The sequence below is a fragment of the Salmo trutta genome, chromosome 34 (genome assembly GCF_901001165.1).
Source record: "Salmo trutta chromosome 34, fSalTru1.1, whole genome shotgun sequence".
Lineage (NCBI taxonomy): Eukaryota > Metazoa > Chordata > Actinopteri > Salmoniformes > Salmonidae > Salmo > Salmo trutta.
In genome coordinates, this window is record NC_042990.1 from 24,744,752 (window position 1) to 24,766,534 (window position 21,783).

At 45.5% G+C, this 21,783-nt stretch overlaps 1 protein-coding gene across 2 annotated transcripts in view; it reads right to left on the reverse strand.

Annotated features, from left to right (window-relative positions):
- LOC115173885 (serine/threonine-protein phosphatase 6 regulatory ankyrin repeat subunit A) overlaps positions 1–21,783 on the reverse strand; it is a 49,790-nt gene that overhangs the window by 15,431 nt on the left and 12,576 nt on the right. For both annotated transcript variants that reach the window (XM_029732371.1, XM_029732370.1), the window contains exons 2-11: positions 9,936–10,019; positions 7,667–7,745; positions 5,154–5,224; positions 4,795–4,995; positions 4,151–4,238; positions 3,529–3,671; positions 2,368–2,475; positions 2,187–2,291; positions 1,622–1,700; positions 1,395–1,509 (exon numbers count right to left, since the gene is read on the reverse strand). In XM_029732371.1, coding sequence (XP_029588231.1) covers positions 1,395–1,509; positions 1,622–1,700; positions 2,187–2,291; positions 2,368–2,475; positions 3,529–3,671; positions 4,151–4,238; positions 4,795–4,995; positions 5,154–5,224; positions 7,667–7,745; positions 9,936–10,019 — 1,073 coding nt within the window. The remainder of the gene's footprint in view (positions 1–1,394; positions 1,510–1,621; positions 1,701–2,186; positions 2,292–2,367; positions 2,476–3,528; positions 3,672–4,150; positions 4,239–4,794; positions 4,996–5,153; positions 5,225–7,666; positions 7,746–9,935; positions 10,020–21,783) is intronic.

Sequence of the window (21,783 nt, forward strand, 5' to 3'; positions counted from 1 at the left end):
GGCCCAGCCAGAGCCCGGACTTGAACTCGATCTAACATATCTGGAGAGACCTGAAAATAGCTGTGCAGCGATGCTCCCCATCCAACCTGACAGAGCTTGAGAGGATCTGCAGAGAAGAATGGAGAAACTCCCCAAATACATGTGTGCCAGGCTTGTAGCATCATACCCACGAAGACTCGAGGCTGTAATCTCTGCCAAAGGTGTTTCAAAAAAGTATTGAGTAAAGGTTCTGAATACTTATGTAAATGTGATATCATTTCTTATTTTATTTGCTGAAATGTGTAAAAACCTGTTTTTGCTTTGTCATTGTGGGTTATTGTGTGTAGATTGATGAGGGAAAAAAACTTTAATCCATTTTAGAATTAAGGCTGTACCGTAACAAAATGTGGAAAAGGTCAAGGGGTCTGAACACTTTCTGAATGCACTGTATATACACTTAACAGAAATATAAACACAGAATGCAACAATTTTAATGAGTTACAGTTCATAGAAGCAAATCAGTCAATTGAAATAAAATGTATTAGGCCCTAATCTATGGAATTCACATGACTGGGCCGGGGTGCAGCCATGTGTGGGCCTGGGAGGGCATAGGCTCACCCACTTGGGAGCTAAGCCCACCCACTGGAGAGCCAGGCCCAGCCAATCAGAATTTGTTTTTCCTCCCCAAAAAAGGGCTGTATTACAGACAGAAATACTCCTCAGTTTCATCAGTTGTCCGATTGGCTGGTCTCAAGACAATCTCGCAGGTGAAGAAGCCGGATGTGGAGGTCCTGGGCTGGCGTGGTTACACTTGGTCTGCGGTTGTGAGGCCGGTTGGATATACTGCCAGATTCTCTAAACTGGCGTTGAAGGCGGCTTATGGTAGAGAAATTCCCATTAAATTCTCTGGCAACAGTTCTGGTGGTTAATCCTGTAGTCAGCATGCCAATTGTACGCTCCTTCTAAACCTGAGACATCTGTGGCATTGTGTTGTGTGACAAAACGTAACATTTTAGAGTGCAGTTGTGTATTGATCAGGCTGTTAAAACCCTTCCTACAATTGAGGAGTAGAAAAACATTGCCTGTTCCGATGAATCCCGTTTCCTGATGAATCATGCTGACAGGCAGAGTGAGAATTTGGCTTAAGCAGCATGAGTCCATGGACCCATTTGGCCTGGTGTCAACGGTACAGGCTGGTGTTGGTGGTGTAATGGTGTGGGGAATAGTTTCCTGGCACACGTTAGGTCCCTTGGTACCAACTGAGCAATGTTTGAACACCACAGTGTATCTGAACATTGTTGCTGACCAGGTTAATCTTTTCATGGCTACAGGGAGGTCCGACACAATAAGAGATGGGTGAACCTAATAAACTGACCACTCAGTGTATATATGTGTGTGTGTGTTGTGTGTCTTACTTGGCGGTGTTGGCTCCGTGTGTGAGCAGAGTGTTGATCAGTAACTGGTGTCCGTAGCGAGCAGCGATGTGAAGGGGAGAGTTCCCATTTTTATCCTCACAGTCCACCTCCGCACCTACACACACACACACACACACACACACACAAAGAGCAAATAGTAGGGTGTTTGAAATATTAATAGACCAATAGCAGTGAGTGTGTGTGTGGTGTTTTGGGGCGGGCCTCACCGTTTTGAATGACAGCCTGAGAACGAGAGAACCTTCCATGGACCGCTGCCATGTGGAGAGGGGTCTTTCCATCCTTACTCTGGAGGGGGGAAAGAGAGAAAGAAAGCAAGACATTTCATTCTGTTTGTCAAAAGAATTAACTATTAGCTGTGATGTTCCCTGTGTTATAAACCTTCCTATTCAGATCAGGACTGGGTGATGTCCCCTGTGCTATAAACCTTCCTATTCAGATCAGGACTGGGTGATGTTCCCTGTGTTATAAACCTTCCTATTCAGATCAGGACTGGGTGATGTCCCCTGTGTTATAAACCTCCCTATTCAGATCAGGACTGGGTGATGTTCCCTGTGTTATGAACCTTCCTATTCAGATCAGGACTGGGTGATGTCCCCTGTGTTATAAACCTTCCTATTCAGATCAGGACTGGGTGATGTCCCCTGTGTTATAAACCTTCCTATTCAGATCAGGACTGGGTGATGTTCCCTGTGCTATAAACCTTCCTATTCACACCCCACACCATATGTCCCACTACTACCCTGTGGGCCTAGGAGCAGTGTGTGTGTGTACCCTGATGTTGACGTTAGCTCCGTTCCCAAGCAGTAGTTCCAGACACAGCGCCCCCTGGCGGGAACAGGCTGAGAAGTGCAGCGCAGACAGACCCCTCTCATTCACCTGTTAGAGAGAGAGATAAAGATACAATATACACACCAACACACGTACACCAACACACACACCAACAAATGTGTACCTGGTTGATGGAGGCTCCAGCCTCTATGAGTTCGTTGACCACCACATCCTGGCCATTATAACTGGCCATATGGAGAGCAGAGTTACCATAAATATTACCCTGGTTTATCTAGAGAGATTCAGGGAGAGAGAGGGAGGGAGCGGGCGGGGAGAGGGAGCGAGGGCGGGGGGAGAGGGAGCGAGAGGGAGCGAGGGCGGGGGGAGAGGGAGCGAGAGGGAGCGAGGGCGGGGGGGGAGAGGGAGCGAGGGCGGGGGGAGATGGAGCGAGGGCGGAGGGAGATAGAGCGAGGGCGGGGGGAGAGGCAGCGAGGGCGGGGGGAGAGGCAGCGAGGGCGGGGGGAGAGGCAGCGAGGGGCGGGGGGAGAGGCAGCGAGGGCGGGGGGAGAGGGAGCGAGGGGAGAGGGAGCGAGGGCGGGGGGAGAGGGAGCGAGGGAAGAGGGAGCGAGGGCGGGGGGGAGAGGGAGCGAGGGAAGAGGGAGCGAGGGCGGGGGAGAGGGAGCGAGGGCGGGGGAGCGAGGGCGGGGGAGCGAGGGCGGGGGAGAGGGAGCGAGGGCGGGGGGGAAAGGGAGCGAGGGCGGGGGGGAAAGGGAGCGAGGGCGGGGGAGAGGGAGCGAGGGCGGGGGGGAAAGGGAGCGAGGGCGGGGGGAAAGGGAGCGAGGGACGGGGGGAGAGGGAGCGAGGGCAGGGGGAGAGGGAGCGAGGGCAGGGGGAGAGGGAGCGAGGGCGGGGGGAGAGAGGGAGAGAGAGAGGGCGGGGGGAGAGAGGGCGGGGGGAGAGAGGGCGGGGGGAGAGGGAGCGAGGGCGGGGGGGAGAGGGAGCGAGGGAGCGAGGGCGGGGGGGAGAGGGAGCGAGGGAGAGAGGGCGGGGGGGAGAGGGAGCGAGGGCGGGGGAGAGAGGGAGCGAGCAGCAGTTAGTTTGTGTATCTCAATAAACAATGTACACCCAGCCCCAGCAGGTATTGAATGATGTGTGTGTACCTGTACACCCAGCAGGTATTGAATGATGTGTGTGTACCTGTACACCCAGCAGGTATTGAATGATGTGTGTGTACCTGTACACCCAGCAGGTATTGAATGATGTGTGTGTACCTGTACACCCAGCAGGTATTGAATGATGTGTGTGTACCTGTACACCCAGCAGGTATTGAATGATGTGTGTGTACCTGTACACCCAGCCCCAGCAGGTATTGGACAGTGGTAGTCATCCCACTCGAGGCAGCGGCATGTAGAGGAGTATAAGAGTTCTTATCTTTACAGTCTATCTCTGCTCCACTCGACACCAACAACCTCACCACCTCCATATGACCTGGAGGGAGATGTAGAGAGAGAGGAAGAGAGGAAGAAAGGGAGGGAGAAAGGGGAAGAGAACATTTTGTTAGCATACTATTTCACACCATTTTGTTAGCATACCATTTCATAACATTTGTTAGCATACCTTTTCATACCATTTTGTTAGCATACCATTTCATACCATTTTGTTAGCATACCATTTCATAACATTTTGTTAGCATACCATTTCATAACATTTTGTTAGCATACCATTTTGTTAGCATACCATTTCATACCATTTTGTTAGCATACCATTTCATAACATTTGTTAGCATACCATTTCATAACATTTGTTAGCATACCATTTCATAACATTTGTTAGCATACCATTTCATAACATTTGTTAGCATACTATTTCATATCATTTTGTTTGTAGAAAAAATCTAATCATCAAATCAAAATGTATTGATACAAGCGTTTTAACATTATAATCCCTGTAAAGTCTATATCTCTTACCCATGTAGGCAGCCCAGTGGATGGCTCGCCTGTCTTTCTTATCAAAGGCGTCGATGTTAGCTCCTCTGGAGAGAAGCAGCTTCACCATCTGAGACCCACACACACACACACACACACACACGAAGTCATACTAGCCTCATGAAACGGCAACTAATTTGTCTGTGAATGTGTGTGTGTTACCTCCAGGTGTCCGCTGAAGGCAGCATGGTGCAGGGCTGTGTGAATGTGTGTGTGTTACCTCCAGGTGTCCGCTGAAGGCAGCATGGTGCAGGGCTGTGTGAATGTGTGTGTGTTACCTCCAGGTGTCCGCTGAAGGCAGCATGGTGCAGGGCTGTGTGAATGTGTGTGTGTTACCTCCAGGTGTCCGCTGAAGGCAGCATGGTGCAGGGCTGTGTGAATGTGTGTGTGTTACCTCCAGGTGTCCGCTGAAGGCAGCATGGTGCAGGGCTGTGTGAATGTGTGTGTGTTACCTCCAGGTGTCCGCTGAAGGCAGCATGGTGCAGGGCTGTGTGAATGTGTGTGTGTTACCTCCAGGTGTCCGCTGAAGGCAGCATGGTGCAGGGCTGTGTGAATGTGTGTGTGTTACCTCCAGGTGTCCGCTGAAGGCAGCATGGTGCAGGGCTGTGTGAATGTGTGTGTGTTACCTCCAGGTGTCCGCTGAAGGCAGCATGGTGCAGGGCGGTACGTCCACCCCGGTCCGACACATTGACGTTGCTAAGCAATGGGACGAGGGCCTCGGCAACGCGGATAGCCTTGTTGTTGGCAGCAACATGGAGAGGAGTCTGCCAGTTCTTATCCCGCGCGTTCACATCAGCACTGTGTTTTATCAACATACACACTGCATCCTGCGTGCACACACACACACACACACACACACACACACACACACACAGAGAGAAAGAGAGTTGACATAATCACTGTTTCAACAAGACTGATGCAGCATGATCTAGAGAAAGAGCATTGATGAAGGTGTGTGTGTGGTGTGAGTGACAGTCTGTGTTACCTCGCTGCAGGAGGCAACAGCTCGGTGAAGAGGAGTTAACCACTTATTGTCTTTAGCATTTACTCTGGCTCCTAAAAAAACACAGGGAGAGAAAAGGTTACCTTTCCTCTGACAGAGAGTGGGTGGGGACCCACGAGCTACTAGGGGAAACCCCCATGATCCTTTGAGAGGCCCATGTGTGTAAGGGGTTAAAATAGACCATGGCATCACCTGATACTGTTCCATCACAACACACAGGGAAACATCCTCCACATCTCTCTCCCTATTATTTCCTCTCCATCAATGGCTGATGTCAACATTGGCTGCTGTGACCAAATTCAGGTACAGGTATAACAGGCAGACAGGTACAGTACAACAGGCAGACAGGTACAACATAACAGGCAGACAGGTACAACAAACAGGCAGACAGGTACAACAAACAGGCAGACAGGTACAACAAACAGGCAGACAGGTACAACAAACAGGCAGACAGGTACAACAAACAGGCAGACAGGTACAACAAACAGGCAGACAGGTACAGGTATAACAGGCAGACAGGTACAGGTATAACAGGCACAGGTATAACAGGCACAATATAACACACAGACAGGTACAACATAACAGGCAGACAGGTACAACAAGCAAACAGGTACAGTACAACAGGCAGACAGGTACAGTACAACAGGCAGACAGGTACAGTACAACAGGCAGACAGGTACAACATAACAGGCAGACAGGTACAACATAACAGGCACAGTATAACAGGCAGACAGGTACAGTATAACAGGCAGACAGGTACAGTACAACAGGTACAACATAACAGGCAGACAGGTACAACAGGCAGACAGGTACAACAGGCAGACAGGTACAGGTACAACAGGCAGACAGGTACAGGTACAACAGGCAGACAGGTACAGGTACAACAGGCAGACAGGTACAACAGGCAGACAGGTACAGGTATAACAGGCAGACAGGTACAGTACAACAGGCAGACAGGTACAGTACAACAGGCAGACAGGTACAGTACAACAGGCAGACAGGTACAACATAACAGGCAGACAGGTACAACATAACAGGCAGACAGGTACAACAGGCAGACAGGTACAACAGGCAGACAGGTACAACAGGCAGACAGGTACAGGTACAACAGGCAGACAGGTACAGGTACAACAAGCAGACAGGTACAGGTATAACAAGCAGACAGGTACAGGTACAACAGGCAGACAGGTACAGTACAACAGGCAGACAGGTACAACATAACAGGCAGACAGGTACAATAGGCAGACAGACACAACATAACAGGCAGACAGACACAGTACAACAGGCAGACAGACACAGTACAACAGGCAGACAGACACAGTACAACAGGCAGACAGACACAACATAACAGGCAGACAGACACAGTATAACAGGCAGACAGACACAGTACAACAGGCAGACAGGTACAACATAACAGGCAGACAGGTACAACAAGCAGACAGGTACAACAGGCAGACAGGTACAACAGGCAGACAGGTACAACAGGCAGACAGGTACAACAGGCAGACAGGCAGACAGGTACAACAGGCAGACAGGTACAGGTACAACAAGCAGACAGGTACAGGTATAACAAGCAGACAGGTACAGGTACAACAGGCAGACAGGTACAGTACAACAGGCAGACAGGTACAACATAACAGGCAGACAGGTACAATAGGCAGACAGACACAACAGGCAGACAGACACAGTACAACAGGCAGACAGACACAGTACAACAGGCAGACAGACACAGTACAACAGGCAGACAGACACAGTACAACAGGCAGACAGACACAGTACAACAGGCAGACAGACACAGTACAACAGGCAGACAGACACAGTACAACAGGCAGACAGACACAGTACAACAGGCAGACAGACACAGTACAACAGGCAGACAGACACAGTACAACAGGCAGACAGACACAGTACAACAGGCAGACCGGTACAGTATAACAGGCAGACCGGTACAGTATAACAGGCAGACCGGTACAGTATAACAGGCAGACCGGTACAGTATAACAGGCAGACCGGTACAGTACAACAGGCAGACCGGTACAGTACAACAGGCAGACCGGTACAGTACAACAGGCAGACCGGTACAGTACAACAGGCAGACCGGTACAGTACAACAGGCAGACCGGTACAGTACAACAGGCAGACAGGTACAGTACAACAGGCAGACAGGTACAGTACAACAGGCAGACAGGTACAGTACAACAGGCAGACAGGTATAGTACAACAGGCAGACAGGTACAGTACAACAGGCAGACAGGTACAGTACAACAGGCAGACAGGTACAGTACAACAGGCAGACAGGTACAGTACAACAGGCAGACAGGTACAGTACAACAGGCAGACAGGTACAGTACAACAGGCAGACAAGTATAGTACAACAGGCAGACAGGTACAGTACAACAGGCAGACAGGTACAGTACAACAGGCAGACAGGTACAGTACAACAGGCAGACAGGTACAGTACAACAGGCAGACAGGCAGACAGGTGAGATGTGTACCTGAGAGGATGAGGAGTTCGATGATGTCAGCGTCTCCTAGGTAGGCTGCAGCGTGGAGCGGGGTCCTTTTCTCACTGTCCTGGTAGAGACCAGAGCAGAAACAAATGTCACACACACACCTTTTATGTTCATTTTAGGAGGGAGGTACATCTCATTTCAAACTAGCGTCAATGTTCATAATAAACTTGAACACACACACACACACACACACACACACACCTTCTCACTATGCTGCCAGTAGACAAGAGGGAGCACAACTATGTCCCACACAACAGCGCAGCCAGCCAAGTGTGACAGGGTAGCTTCCTGGATCACAACCAAGTGGATGACTTGACTTCCCCCCTCTCCCTGTTCCCCTCTCTCCCTGTTCCCCTCTCTCCCTGTTCCCCTCTCTCCCTGTTCCCCTCTCTCCTCATTTCCAGGAGTCTGGTAGACACTGCAGGGCAGCTGGGTCAACTACTACTGTACTTGGCAGGGATCTCACTAGACTAATGACAGCATCACTCCTCCACTCCTCTTACCCAACATCTTTGGGCAGCTTTCCCGGACACAGATTAAGACTAGTCCTGGACAAAAGAATCTAGCTCAATGGAGAGTCTCCATTGACATTTCTTTGTTATCCAGCACAAGGTTTAATTGGTATACGGGAAACCGCCCAAAGATGTCACAATCAACTGTTTAAGAGAGCATCTTCATTTTCACCTGCAATTAACTCAGAAAGGAAAGGTTGACAGTGTGTTAGATTGTTGTGGCCAATCATTGGTCAGTGTGTGTAGTTTTGGCCAGTCTTCTGTCAGGCCACCAGGGAGCCAGGGAACAAGGTAATAAAGGCAGGATGATGGAGGGATTTCTCTCCTCCCACTGCTCTCACATTCCCTCTGCTCTCCCTGGGGGGTGGCCTATCGACCAGTGGTCCTGTGTGTGTCTCGCTGGTGTGAGAGTGACCGATGAGTGACTACAAGAGTACCCCTCTTCATTTCTGTAATGAGGATGTTTTACCGTCTGTCTCACCATACAAAGCAGGTCCTCTCTGTAGAACTAACTAACCACGCTAGTCAATCTGGATGGACGGAACAATCAATTCCAGCTCTCTCTCTCCCTCCCTTCCATGCCCTCCCCCTCTTCCTCGTTCTCTGCATTTCTCCATTACTTGCCTGCCGCCCTCTTCTCTTTCTCTGCATCTCTATCCCTTGCCCATTCCTCTCTCTAACCCCCCAGTCTAACTCCCTCCCTCTCTCTTTCTCTGCTTCCCTCCATCTCTTGTTCTCTCCATGCAGCAGAGGGCAATCAGGGGAGTACCGTAGGTCGTAAACAAAGTCACATGATGGAGAGGGAGGCCTGTAATAGGTCAGACTGAAAACTGCTGACTCAAACATCAGACCAAAATGTCTCTGATGACCCCAGCAATATAGAGACGGGGGGAGTAGATAGAGAGGGGTTGGGAGAGAGAGAAAAGACGGCAGGGAGAGAGGGAGAGAGAGAGGGCGCGGGGGTGAGAGGGAGGGATGACGGGGGAGTGAGAGGGAAAGAGAGAGGGCGCGGGGGTGAGAGGGAGGGATGACGGGGGGGTGAGAGGGAGAGAGAGAGGGCGCGGGGGTGAGAGGGAGGGATGACGGGGGAGTGAGAGGGAAAGAGAGAGGGCGCGGGGGTGAGAGGGAGGGATGACGGGGGGGTGAGAGGGAGAGAGAGAGGGCGCGGGGGTGAGAGGGAGGGATGACGGGGGGGTGAGAGGGAGGGATGACGGGGCTGAACAGAAAGGGAGTTGAAAAGAAGAAAGGTAAGGGCAGGTTAGTTCCTGATTGATTGGCTGAAAGACTCTGAAAGACTCTGGCCTCTCAACATTGATTTAGTAAGACACCGAGAGTACAGACACATTGGCTATTCCTCAATTGTCTAAAAACGCTGTCCTCTCTTCCTGTCCTTCAATGCACTGGTCTGAAAGAATTGACCAGGAAAGCCAGCCTAATGATGAGAACTGACCAGGAAAGCCAGCCTAATGATGAGAACTGACCAGGAAAGCCAGCCTAATGATGAGAACTGACCAGGAAAGCCAGCCTAATGATGAGAACTGACCAGGAAAGCCAGCCTAATGATGAGAACTGACCAGGAAAGCCAGCCTAATGATGAGCTTCCACCTGTCAAGTCTTTGACAATCATTGCAGATGAAGGGTGAAGAGGAGATGAGGAGTTGATGGATTTGCAAGCAATTCAGAGCAAGAGATACTTATGGACTGGCTGACTCCTGTCTGTGTGTGTACAGTAATGTTACCTGCACGTTGACATCCTCCTTCTTGAATATGAGGGAGCGGACTTCATTAGGGTCCACACTGAAGATGGCTTTCAGCAGAGAGGGCTGTATGGGAGGACACAGAGAGAACTCATTAGGGTCCACACTGAAGATGGCTTTCAGCAGAGAGGGCTGTATGGGAGGACACAGAGAGAACTCATTAGGGTCCACACTGAAGATGGCTTTCAGCAGAGAGGGCTGTATGGGAGGACACAGAGAGAACTCATTAGGGTCCACACTGAAGATGGCTTTCAGCAGAGAGGGCTGTATGGGAGGACACAGAGAGAACTCATTAGGGTCCACACTGAAGATGGCTTTCAGCAGAGAGGGCTGTATGGGAGGACACAGAGAGAACTCATTAGGGTCCACACTGAAGATGGCTTTCAGCAGAGAGGGCTGTATGGGAGGACACAGAGAGAACTCATTAGGGTCCACACTGAAGATGGCTTTCAGCAGAGAGGGCTGTATGGGAGGACACAGAGAACTCATTAGGGTCCACACTGAAGATGGCTTTCAGCAGAGAGGGCTGTATGGGAGGACACAGAGAGAACTATCAGTCACTGTGTGTCTGTGAAAAAATATATGTATTTATTTTGGATTATTTAGTATTATAGCTACTATTATTGTTGTCGCTGTTGTTGTCATAATATTTAGGTGCATCACTTCACCTTGGCAACATTGACTATCATTCATGTCATTAAAGCAGATTGAATTTGAGTGAGTGAGTGGGTGAGAGAGAGAGAGAGACAACAAGAGCAAACAATGGAAAGAATAGATAGCGAGAAAAACAGAGAGAGATGGAAAGGTGTTAGATAATTTTCCTCTGAATGACTTGGCTAGATGACTAACAAGACAGAACCTGTTAACATCCTGCTTGCTAACGTTACTACAGTTTGGTTACATGCTGACGATTACGTCAGGGCTTTCTCATCTAAAAGGACCCATGAGCATCAACATCTGAAGGTCATAGGAGCAAAAAGCTAAGAGTCTATATTTGAGATATTAAGGCATGTAAAATATGTTCAACCATTTCCCACAGTTATAAGCATAGGCTTTGATTTCTGGTCAAACAGTGGTCTTAGACAACATCTACCAGAATAAGTATTAAAAAGGCATAAAAAAAGACCCCTGGCAATGAATATCAACAATTATATTTACACTAAACAAAAATATAAACGCAACATGTAAAGTGTTGGTCCCATTTTTTATGAGCTGAAATAAAAGATCCCAGAAATGTTCCACACAAAAAGCTTTTTCTCTCAAATGATATGCACAAATTTGTTTACATACATATGAGCATTTCTCCTTTGCCAAGATAATCCATCAAGACACTGATTAAACAGCATGATCATTACACCTTGTGCGGGGGACAATAAAAGGCCACTCTAAAATCTGTTTGGTCACACAACACAATGCCACAGAGCGTGCAATCGGCATGCTGACTGCAGGAATGTCCACCAGAGCTGTTGCCAGAGAATTTAATGTTAATTTCTCTACCATAAGCCGCTTCCGTCGTTTTAGAGAATTTGGCAGTACGTCCAACCGGCCTCACAACCGCAGACTACGTGTATGGCATCACGTGGGCGAGCAGTTTGCTGATGTCAACGTTGTGAACAGAGTGCACAAACAAGTGCATTTTATCGATGGCAATTTGAATGCACAGAGATACTGTGACGAGATCCTGAGGCTCATTGTTGTGCCATTCAGCCACTGAAATCACCTGTTTTAGCATGAAAAAGCACAGCTACACGTTGCAAGGACCTGTACACAATTCCTGGATGCTGAAAATGTCAAGGTTTTTCCATGGCCTGCATACTCACCCATTGAGCATTTTTGGGATGCTCTAGATCGACGTGTACGACAGCGTGTTCCAATTCCTGCCAATATCCAGCAACTTTACACAACCACTGAAGAGGAGTGGGACAACATTCTACAGGCCACAATCGACTGCCTGATGAACTCTATGTGAAGGAGATGTGTCGCGCTGCATGAGGCAAATGCTGGTCACACCAGATACTGACAGATTTTCTGATCCACACCCCTACTTTTTTTTTTTTTTAAGGCATCTGTGACCAACCGATGCATATCTGTATTCCCAGTCATATAAATCCATAGATTAGGGCCTAATGAATTTCAATTGACTGATTTCCTTATATGAACTGTAACTCAGTAAAATCTTTGAAATTGTTGCATGTTGCGTTTATATTTTTGTTCAGTATAGTTTGGGAAAATTATTATCCTTCTGTTTAAGAAACATTGCCTTGCCCCTTTCCGTTACCAGTAACCCACATAAACCACATGGCCAAAAGTACGTGGACACGCATTTAAATTAGTGGATTCGGCTATTCCAGCCACACCTGTTGCTGACAGGGTATAAAATCGAGAACACCCCCATGCAATCTCCATAGACAAACATTGGCAGTAGAATGGCCCGTAATGAAGAGCTCAGTGATTTTCAACGTGGCAATGCCATAGGATGCCACCTTTCCAACAAGTCAACTGTAAGTGTTGTTATTGTGAAGTGGAAACATCTAGGAGCAACAACGGCTCAGCCGCGAAGTGGTAGGCAACACAAGCTCACAGAACAGGACCACCGAGTGCGAATGCACTTAAAAATCGTCTGCAATACTCATTACCAAGTTCCAAAATGCCTCTGGAAGCAACGTCAGCACAAGAACTGCTTCATTGGGAGCTTCATGAAATGGGTTTCCATGGCTGAGCAGCCTCATACAAGCCTGAGATCACCATGCACAATGCCGAGCATCGGATAGTGGTGTAAAGATCACCGCCATTTGACTCTGGAGCAGTGGAAACAGGTTTTCTGGAGTGATTAATCACGATTCACCATCTGGCAGTCAGACGGACTAATCTGGGTTTGGCGAACGCCAGGAGAACGCTACCTGCCTGAATGCATAGTGCCAACTGTAAAGTTTGGTGGAGGAGGAACAATGGTCTGGGGCTGTTTTTCATGGTTCGGGCTAGGCCCCTTAGTTCCAGTGAAGGGAAATCTTAACGCTATGAAATTCTAGACAATTCTGTGCTTCCAACTTTGTGGCAACAGTTTTGGGAAAGCCCTTTCCTGTTTCAGCATGACAATTCCCCTGTGCACAAAGTGAGGTCCACACAGAAACTGTTTGTCGAGATCTGTGTAGAGGAACTTAGCTGGCATGCACAGAGCCCTGACTTCAACCCCATCGAACACGTTTGGGATTAATTGGAACGCAAGATCAGTGCCCAAACTCACTAATGCCTGTGGCTGAATGGAAGCAAGTCCCTGCAGCAATGTCAGAAAAGTGGAGGCTGTTACAGCAGCAAAGGGGGACTAACTCCATATTACTGCCCATGATTTTGGAATGAGATGTTCGACATCCACATACTTTGTTATTGTACAGTGCATTCTGAAAGTATTCAGACCCCTTGACTTTTTCCACATTGTTACGTTACAGCCTTATTCTAAAATGGATTAAATAGTTTTTTCCCCTCAACAATCCACACATAATACCCCATAATGATAAAGCAAACAGGTTTTTAGATTTTTTTGGCAAAAATAATTTTTAAAATATATTTACCTAAGTATTCAGACCATTTACTCAGTGCTTTGTTGAAGCACCTTTGGCAGCGATTACAGCCTTGAGTGCTATGGGTATGATGCTACAAGCTTGGCACACCAGTACTTGGGGAGTTAATTCCATTCTTCTCTGCAGAGCCTCTCAAACTCTGTCAGGTTGGATGGGGAGCGTCGCTGCACAGCTATTTTCAGGTCTCTCCAGAGATGTTCGTTCGAGTTCAAGTCTGGGCTCTGGCTGGGCCACTCAAGGACATTTGGAGACTTGTCCCGAAGCCACTCATGAGTTGTCTTGGTTGGGTGCTTAGGGTCGTTGTCCTGCTGGAAGGTGAACCTTCGCCCCAGTCTGAGGTCCTGAGGGCTCTGGAGCAGGTTTTCATCAAGGATCTCTCTGTAGTTTGCTCCGTTCATCTTTCCCTCGATCCTGACTAGTCTCCCAGTCCCTTCCGCTGAAAATCATCCCCACAGCATGTTGCTGCCACCACGCTTCACCGTAGGGATGGTGCCAGGTTTCCAGCAGATGTGACTCTTGGTATTCAGGCCAAAGAGTTCATCAGAACAGATAATCTTTTTTCTCATGGACAGAGTCCTTTAGTTGCCTTTTGGCAAACTCCAAGCGGGTTGTCATGTGCCTTTTACTGAGGAGTGGCTTCTGTTTGGCCACTCTACCATAAAAGGCCAGATTGGTGGAGTGCTGCAGAGATGGTTGTCCTTCTGGAAGGTTCGCCCCTCTCCAGAGAGAAACTCTAGAGCTCTGTCAGAGTGACCATTGGGTTCTTGGTCCACTCCAGACCAAGGCCATCCTCCCCTGATTGCTCAGTTTGGCTGGGCGGCCAGCTCTAGGAAAAGTCTTGGTGGTTCCAAACTTCTTCCATTTAAGAATGATGGAGGCCACTGTATTCTTGGGGACCTTCAATGCTGCAGACATTTTTTGGTATCCTTCCCCAGATCTGTGCTTCGAAACAATCCTGTCTCGGAGCTCTACGGACAATTCCTTCCACCTCATGGCTTGTTTATTTCTCTGAAATGCAGTCAATGGTGGGACCTTATATAGAAAGGTGCGTTCCTTTCCAAATCATGTCCAATCAATTGAATTTACCACAGGTGGACTCAAATCAAGTTGTAGAAACATTGCAAGGACGATCAATGGAAACAGGATGCACCTAAGCTCAATTTCGAGTCTCATTGCAAAGGTTCTGAATACTTACAGTTTAAGTCAGATGTTTACATACAGCTTAGCTAAATAGATTTAAACTCAGTTTTTCACAATTCCTGACATTTAATCCTAGTAAAAATTCCCTGTCTTAGGTCAGTTAGGATCACCACTTTATTTTAAGAATGTGAAATGTCAGAATAATAGCAGAGAGAATGATTTATATCAGCTTTTATTTCTTTCATCACATTCCCAGTGGGTCAGAAGTTTTAATACACTCAATTAATATTTGGTAGTAGAGGTCGACCGATTAATCGGAATGGCCGATTAATTAGGGCCGATTTCAAGTTTTCATAAAAATCGGTAAATCGCCATTTTTGGACACCAATCATGGCCGATTACATTGCACTCCACGAGGAGACTGCGTGGCAGGCTGACTACCTGTTATGCGAGTGCAGCAAGGAGCCAAGGTAAGGTGCTAGCTAGCATTAAACATATCTTATAAAAAACTATCAATCTTAACATAATCACTAGTAACTACACATGGTTGATGATATTACTAGTTTATCTAGCTTGTCCTGCGTTGCATATAATCGATGCGGTGCCTGTTAATTTATCATTGAATCAAAGCCTACTTCGCCAAACGGGTGATTTAACAAGTGCATTCGCGAAAAAAGCATTCTCGTTGCACCAATGTGTGCCTAACCATAAACATCAACGCCTTTCTTAAAATCAGTACACAAGTATATATTTTTAAACCCGCATTTTTTGTTAATAATGCCTGCTAACATGAATTTATTTTAACTAGGGAAATTGTGTCACTTCTCTTGTATTCTGTGCAACAGAGTCAGGGTATATGCAGCAGTTTGGGCCGCCTGGCTCGTTGCGAACTGTGTGAAGACTATTTCTTCTTAACAAAGACAGCCAACTTCGCCAAACGGGGGATGATTTAACAAAAGCGCATTTGCGAAAAAAAAGCACAATCGTTGCACGAATGTACCTAACCATTAACATCAATGCCTTTCTTAAAATCAATACACAGAAGTATATTTTGTTAAACCTGCATATTTAGTTAAAAGAAATTCATGTTAGCAGGCAATATTAACTAGGGAAATTGTGTCACTTCACTTGCGTTTATTGCACACAGAGTCAGGGTATATGCAACAGTTTGGGCCGCCTGGATCGTTGCGAACTAATTTGCCAGAATTTTACGTAATTATGACATAGCATTGAAGGTTGTGCAATGTAACAGAAATATTTAGACTTATGGATGCCACCCATTAAATAAAATACGGAATGGTTCTATATTTCACTGAAAGAATAAACGTTTTGTTTTCTAAATGATAGGTCATTAATATGGTCAAATCCAGGAAACTAAGGCTCGTATTTCTGTGTGTTATTATATTATAATGAAGTCTATGATTTGATAGAGCAGTCTGACTGAGCGGTGGTTGGCAGCAGCAGGCTCGTAAGCATTCATTCAAACAGCACTTTCCTGCATTTGCCAGCAGCTCTTCGCAATGCTTCAAGCATTGCGCTGTTTATGACTTCAAGCCTATCAACTCCCGAGATTAGGCTGGCAATACTAAAGTACCTATTAGAACATCCAATAGTCAAAAGGTATATCAAATACAAAATGATATAGAGATAAATAGTCCTATAATAACTACAACCTAAAACTTCTTACCTGGGAATATTGAAGACTCATGTTAACAGGAAGAACCAGCTTTCATATGTTCTGAGCAAGGAACTGAAACGTTAGCTTTTTTACCTGGCACATATTGCACTTTTACTTTCTTCAACACTTTGTTTTTGCATTATTTAAACCAAATTGAACATGTTTCATTATTTATTTGAGACTAAATTGATTTTATTGATGTATTATATTAATAAGTTAAAATAAGTGTTCATTGTTCATTCAGTATTGTCATTATTACAAATATATTTTTTAAAAAGCTGATTAAATCGGTATCTGCTTTTTACAATTATTTTTAAAATCGGTATCGGTGTTGAAAAATCATTAATTTTTTTTTTTTAAATCAAAAAAAAAAAATCAAAAAAAATCAAAAAAATCTAAATCAAAAAAAAAAAAAAATACAATATCAAAAATACAAATAAAAAATACAAAAAAATAAAAAAAAATAAAAAAAATCGGTCCACCTCTATTTGGTAGCATTGCCTTTAAATTGTTTAACTTGGGCCAAACGTTTCAGGTAACCTTCCACAAGCTTCCCACAATAAGTTGGGTGAATTTTGGCCCATTCCTCATGACAGAGCTGGTGAAACTGAGTCAGGTTTGTAGGCCTCCTTGCTTGCACACGCTTTTTCAGTACTGCCCATGGGATTGAGGTCAGGGCTTTGTGATGCCCACTCCAATACCTTGACTTTGTTGTCCTTAAGCCATTTTGCCACAACTTCGGAAGTATGCTTGTGGTCATTGTCCATTTGGAAGACCCATTTGCGACCAACCTTTAACTTCCTGACCGATGTCTTGAGATGTTGCTTCAATATATCCACGTAATTTTCCTTTCTCATCATGCCATCTATTTTGTGAAGTGCACCAGTCCCTCCTGCAGCAAAGCACCCCCACAACATGATGCTGCCACCCCCGTGCTTCACGGTTAGGATGGTGTTCTTCGGCTTGCAAGCCTCCCCCTTTTTCCTCCAAACATAAATGATGGTCATTATGGCCAAACAGTTCTATTTTTGTTTCATCAAACCAGAGGACATTTCTCCAAAAAGTACAATCTTTGTCCCTATGTGCAGTTGCAAACCGTAGTCTAGCTTTTATTATGGCGGTTTTGGAGCAGTGGCTTCTTCCTTGGTGAGCTGCCTTTCAGGTTATGTCGATATTGGACTTGTTTTACTGTGGTTATAGATATCTTTGTACTCGTTTCCTCCAGCATCTTCACAAGGTCCTTTGCTGTTGTTCTGGGATTGATTTGCACTTTTCGCACCAAAGTACGTTCATCTCTAGGAGACAGAACGCGTCTCCTTCCTGAGCGGTATGATGGCTGCGTGGTCCCATGGTGTTTATACTTGCGTACTATTGTTTGTACAGATGAATGTGGTACCTTCAGGCATTTGGAAATTGCTCCCAAGGATGAACCAGACTTGTGGAGGTCTACAATTATTTTCTGAGGTCTTGGCTGATTTCTTTTGATTTGAGTTAAAGAGTTAGAAGGTAGGCCTTGAAATACATCCACAGGAACACCTCCAATTGACTCAAATGATGTCAATTAGCCAATCAGAAGCTTCTAAAGCCATGACATCATTTTCTGGAATTCTCCAAGCTGTTTAAAGGCACAGTCAACTTAGTGTATGTAAACTTCTGACCCACTGGAATTGTGATACAGTGAGTTATAAGTGAAATAATCTGTCTGTAAGCAATTGTTGGAAAAATTACTTGTGTCATGCACAAAGTAGATGTCCTAACCGACTTGCCAAAACTATAGTTTGTTAACAAGAAATTTGTGGAGTGGTTGAAAAACGAGTTTTAATGACTCTAACCTAAGTGTGTAAACTTCCGACTTCAACTGTATGTCAATAAGGTATTATTATTATTTATTTATTTTAAATTTGCACACATTTCAAAAACCTGTTTTCGCTTTGTCATCAAGGGGTATTGTGTGAAGATAGAGGATTTAAAAAAAAATTAATACATTTCAGAAGACTAACAAAATGTGGAAAAAGTCAAGGGGTCTGAATACTTTCCAAATGTACTGTATCTTTAAGACATTTTCTAATTTCTCTCCCTCATGAGGTAGAATAAAAAAAGTTCACAGAAGTAACAAGGTAGACTTAATAATTAGTTATAGTTTTGACTGATATCAAGTTTGTTTATGAATTATTAAGTGAATAAAACTCGTAATTCTGTAACAAATCAGTAACGGAATTACTGCAATTGAATTAGCTACAATGGGAAATCATAGTAGTCACAAACCACAGTTGGGTTATCAGCTACAGTCCACTGGAATACTGTTATGTTCAGCTCATAACAGTTTTTTACCCCTCTTTCTGTCGTCTGCTGGTCAAAGCATATTATGACAACAACAGCTCAAATAAGCAAAGAGAAACGAGAGTCCATCGTTACTTTAAGACATGAAGGTCAGTCAATCCGGAACATTAAGAACTTTCTTCAAGTGCAGTCACAAAAACCATCAAGTGCTATGATGAAACTGGCTCTCATGAGGACCGCCACAGGAAAGGAAGACCCAGAGCTACCGCTGCTGCAGAAGATAACTGCACCTCGCAGGCCAAATAAATGCTTCACGGAGTTCAAGTAACAGACAACATCAACTGTTCAGAGGAGACTGTGTGAATCAGGCCTTCATGGTCGAATTGATGCAAAGAAACCACAACTAAAGGACACCAATAAGAAGAGACTTGCTTGGGCCAAGAAACACAAGCAATGGACATTAGACCTGGTGGAAATCTGTCCTTTGGTCTGATGAGTCCAAATTTGAGGAGATTTTTGGTTCCACCCGCAGTGTCTTTGTGAGATGCAGAGTAGGTGAACGGATCATCTCCGCATGTGTGGTTCCCACCGTGAAGCATGGAGGTGGTGGTGTGATGGTACTTTGCTGGTGACACTATCAGTGATTTATTTAGAATTCAAGGAAAAAAAACACAGCATTCTGCAGCGACACGCCATCCAATCTGATTTGCGCTTAGTGGGACTATCATTTGTTTTTCAACAGGACAATGACCCCAAAAACACACCTCCAGGCTGTGTAAGGGCTATTTGACCAAGAAGGACAGTGATGGAGTGGTGACCAAGAAGGAGTGGTACATCAGATGACCTGACCCCCACTATCACCTGACCTCAACCCAATTGAGATGGTTTGGGATGAGTTGGATCGCAGAGTGAAGGAAAAGCAGCCAACAAGTGCTCAGCATATGTGGGAACTCCTTCAAGACTGTTGGAAAAGCATTCCTCACAAAGCTGGTTGAGAGAATGCCAAGAGAGTGTGCAAAGCTGTCTTCAAGGCAAAGGGTGGCTACTTTGAAGAATCTCAAATGTAAAATCTATTTTGATTTGTTGAACAATTTTTTGGTTACTACATGATTCAATATGTGTTATTTCATAGTTTTGATGTCTTCACTATTATTCTACAATGTAGAAAATAGTACAAATAAAGAAAAACCCTTAAATGAGTAGGTGTGTCTAAACTTTTGACTGGTATTCTATATTCAAGCATGGTGGTGGCTGCATCATGTTATGGGTATGCTTGTCATCGGCTAGGACTAGGGAGTTTTTTGGGATAAAAAGAAACGGAATAGAGCTAAGCACAGGCAAAATCCTAGAGGAAAACCTGGTTCGGTCTGCTTTCCAACAGACACTGGGAGACAAATTCACCTTTCAGCAGGACAATAAACTAAAACACAAAGCCAAATATACACTGGAGCTGCTTACAAAGATGACATTGATAGGGCTTGAACAATTTTTTAAAGAATAATGTGCAAATTTTGTACAATCCAGGTCTTCAAAGCTCTTAGAGACTTACCCAGAAAGACTCACAGCTGTAAATTGTGGCCAAATGTTATTGTAACATTTATTGGCTCAGGGATGTGAATACTTACGTAAATTAGATATTTCTGTATTTAATTTTTAATACATTTGCAAAATGTTCTAAAAACATGTTTTCACTTTTTCATTATGAGCATTGTGCAATTGCTTTAAATGTAATCCATTTTGAATTCAGGCTGTAACAACAAAATATGGAATACGTCAAGTGGTATAAACACTTTCTGAAGGCACTGTATCTTTCCATCTTAATTCGGAACAGAGTTTTTGGCAAACCTGGTCACATAAAAAAATTAGGGAGATTACCCTAATTTTGTTACCAAACTTTGTTACCAAACGTTCTTCCAGTAAATGTGTTTTTGTTAAATTCTGTGTAAATTGTTCAAAGTAGTCCTTGTGCATGGAGTTGTATGGCTTGTTAAACTTTGAAATCAATGGTTTTGGTTTGGAATACATTTTAAAGTGAACATTGAGTCAAAGCATCATTCCGTTACAGTGGAATTGCCCTATAGCAGCTTTATTCTGGGCTACAGTAGTGAGTTTGTGTGTATCAAACAGCATACTGGACCACAGTCCCCATGTTTTTCCTATAAACCCCCTCAATCCATTCTGATCCTAAAACCAACTCTGCCAGTCAGCACTGCCTCCCCCCTCTTCTCAGGTGTCTGGCATAACAGGAGTACAGGCGCGGGGGGGGGGGGGGGGGGGGTCAGTCAGTGTATATGGGAAGGGGGTCAGTTTTATGACACTGGCAGCTGCATAGCCCAAAAGAATTCACTCACAAACACACACATGCCTGACACGCACTCTCTGAAAGGTCCCCCCTCCACACACACACATTAGCCGTATCACTCCGTTTGCCACCTGTGTCTGCAACAGAAAGCCAGCCAGGCTGTAAGGGGTTAAAACACAACCTGGCCACCTGGTCTGTCAGACTCCAGCTGGTCTGAGGAGAGAAGGAGTGTAGAAGAGGAATGAAGGCTTCTGTCTGAGGAGTCCTTATTGAGAGAAAGGGTGAATGAATCTCCTCCATCCATTCATCTCTCACTCCCTCCTTTTGCGGGTGTGGGAGAGCATGGTGATGCCTGATACTGACTGTGATTAGTACACAGATGTGCCCCCCCCCCCCCCCACACACACACACACACCACCAATGTTTAACATGGGGTTATTTAAATCAAAGCATAGCTATCATTTTCTCGCCTATAAATAACAATACAACAGTGAGGCATGTTAGTATCTGTCTGTACAGGCCATTATAATTATGACACTGACTGACTACAAGACAAGAACCAACAACACTCCTATTCTTCTCTCTAATAGGCAATTCTCTAACTTCCCATCGAAAGCTATATGGACTAGTCAATGGAGTCCCCATTTAAAGAGTTTTTTAGTCCAGGACTAGGCTTCATCTGTGTCCGGGAAATCTTTAGAGGCAGGTTCTAACCTCTTATCTAAAACTCCATACCGGATCTGCAGCCACATTGGTTGGGTCTCTTTTAACAAATGTAGTTCATTATGCAGAGGACTATGCAAAATGTTAGGCCCATGTCAAAACTACAAATGTAAATCTGCTACTGGCAGC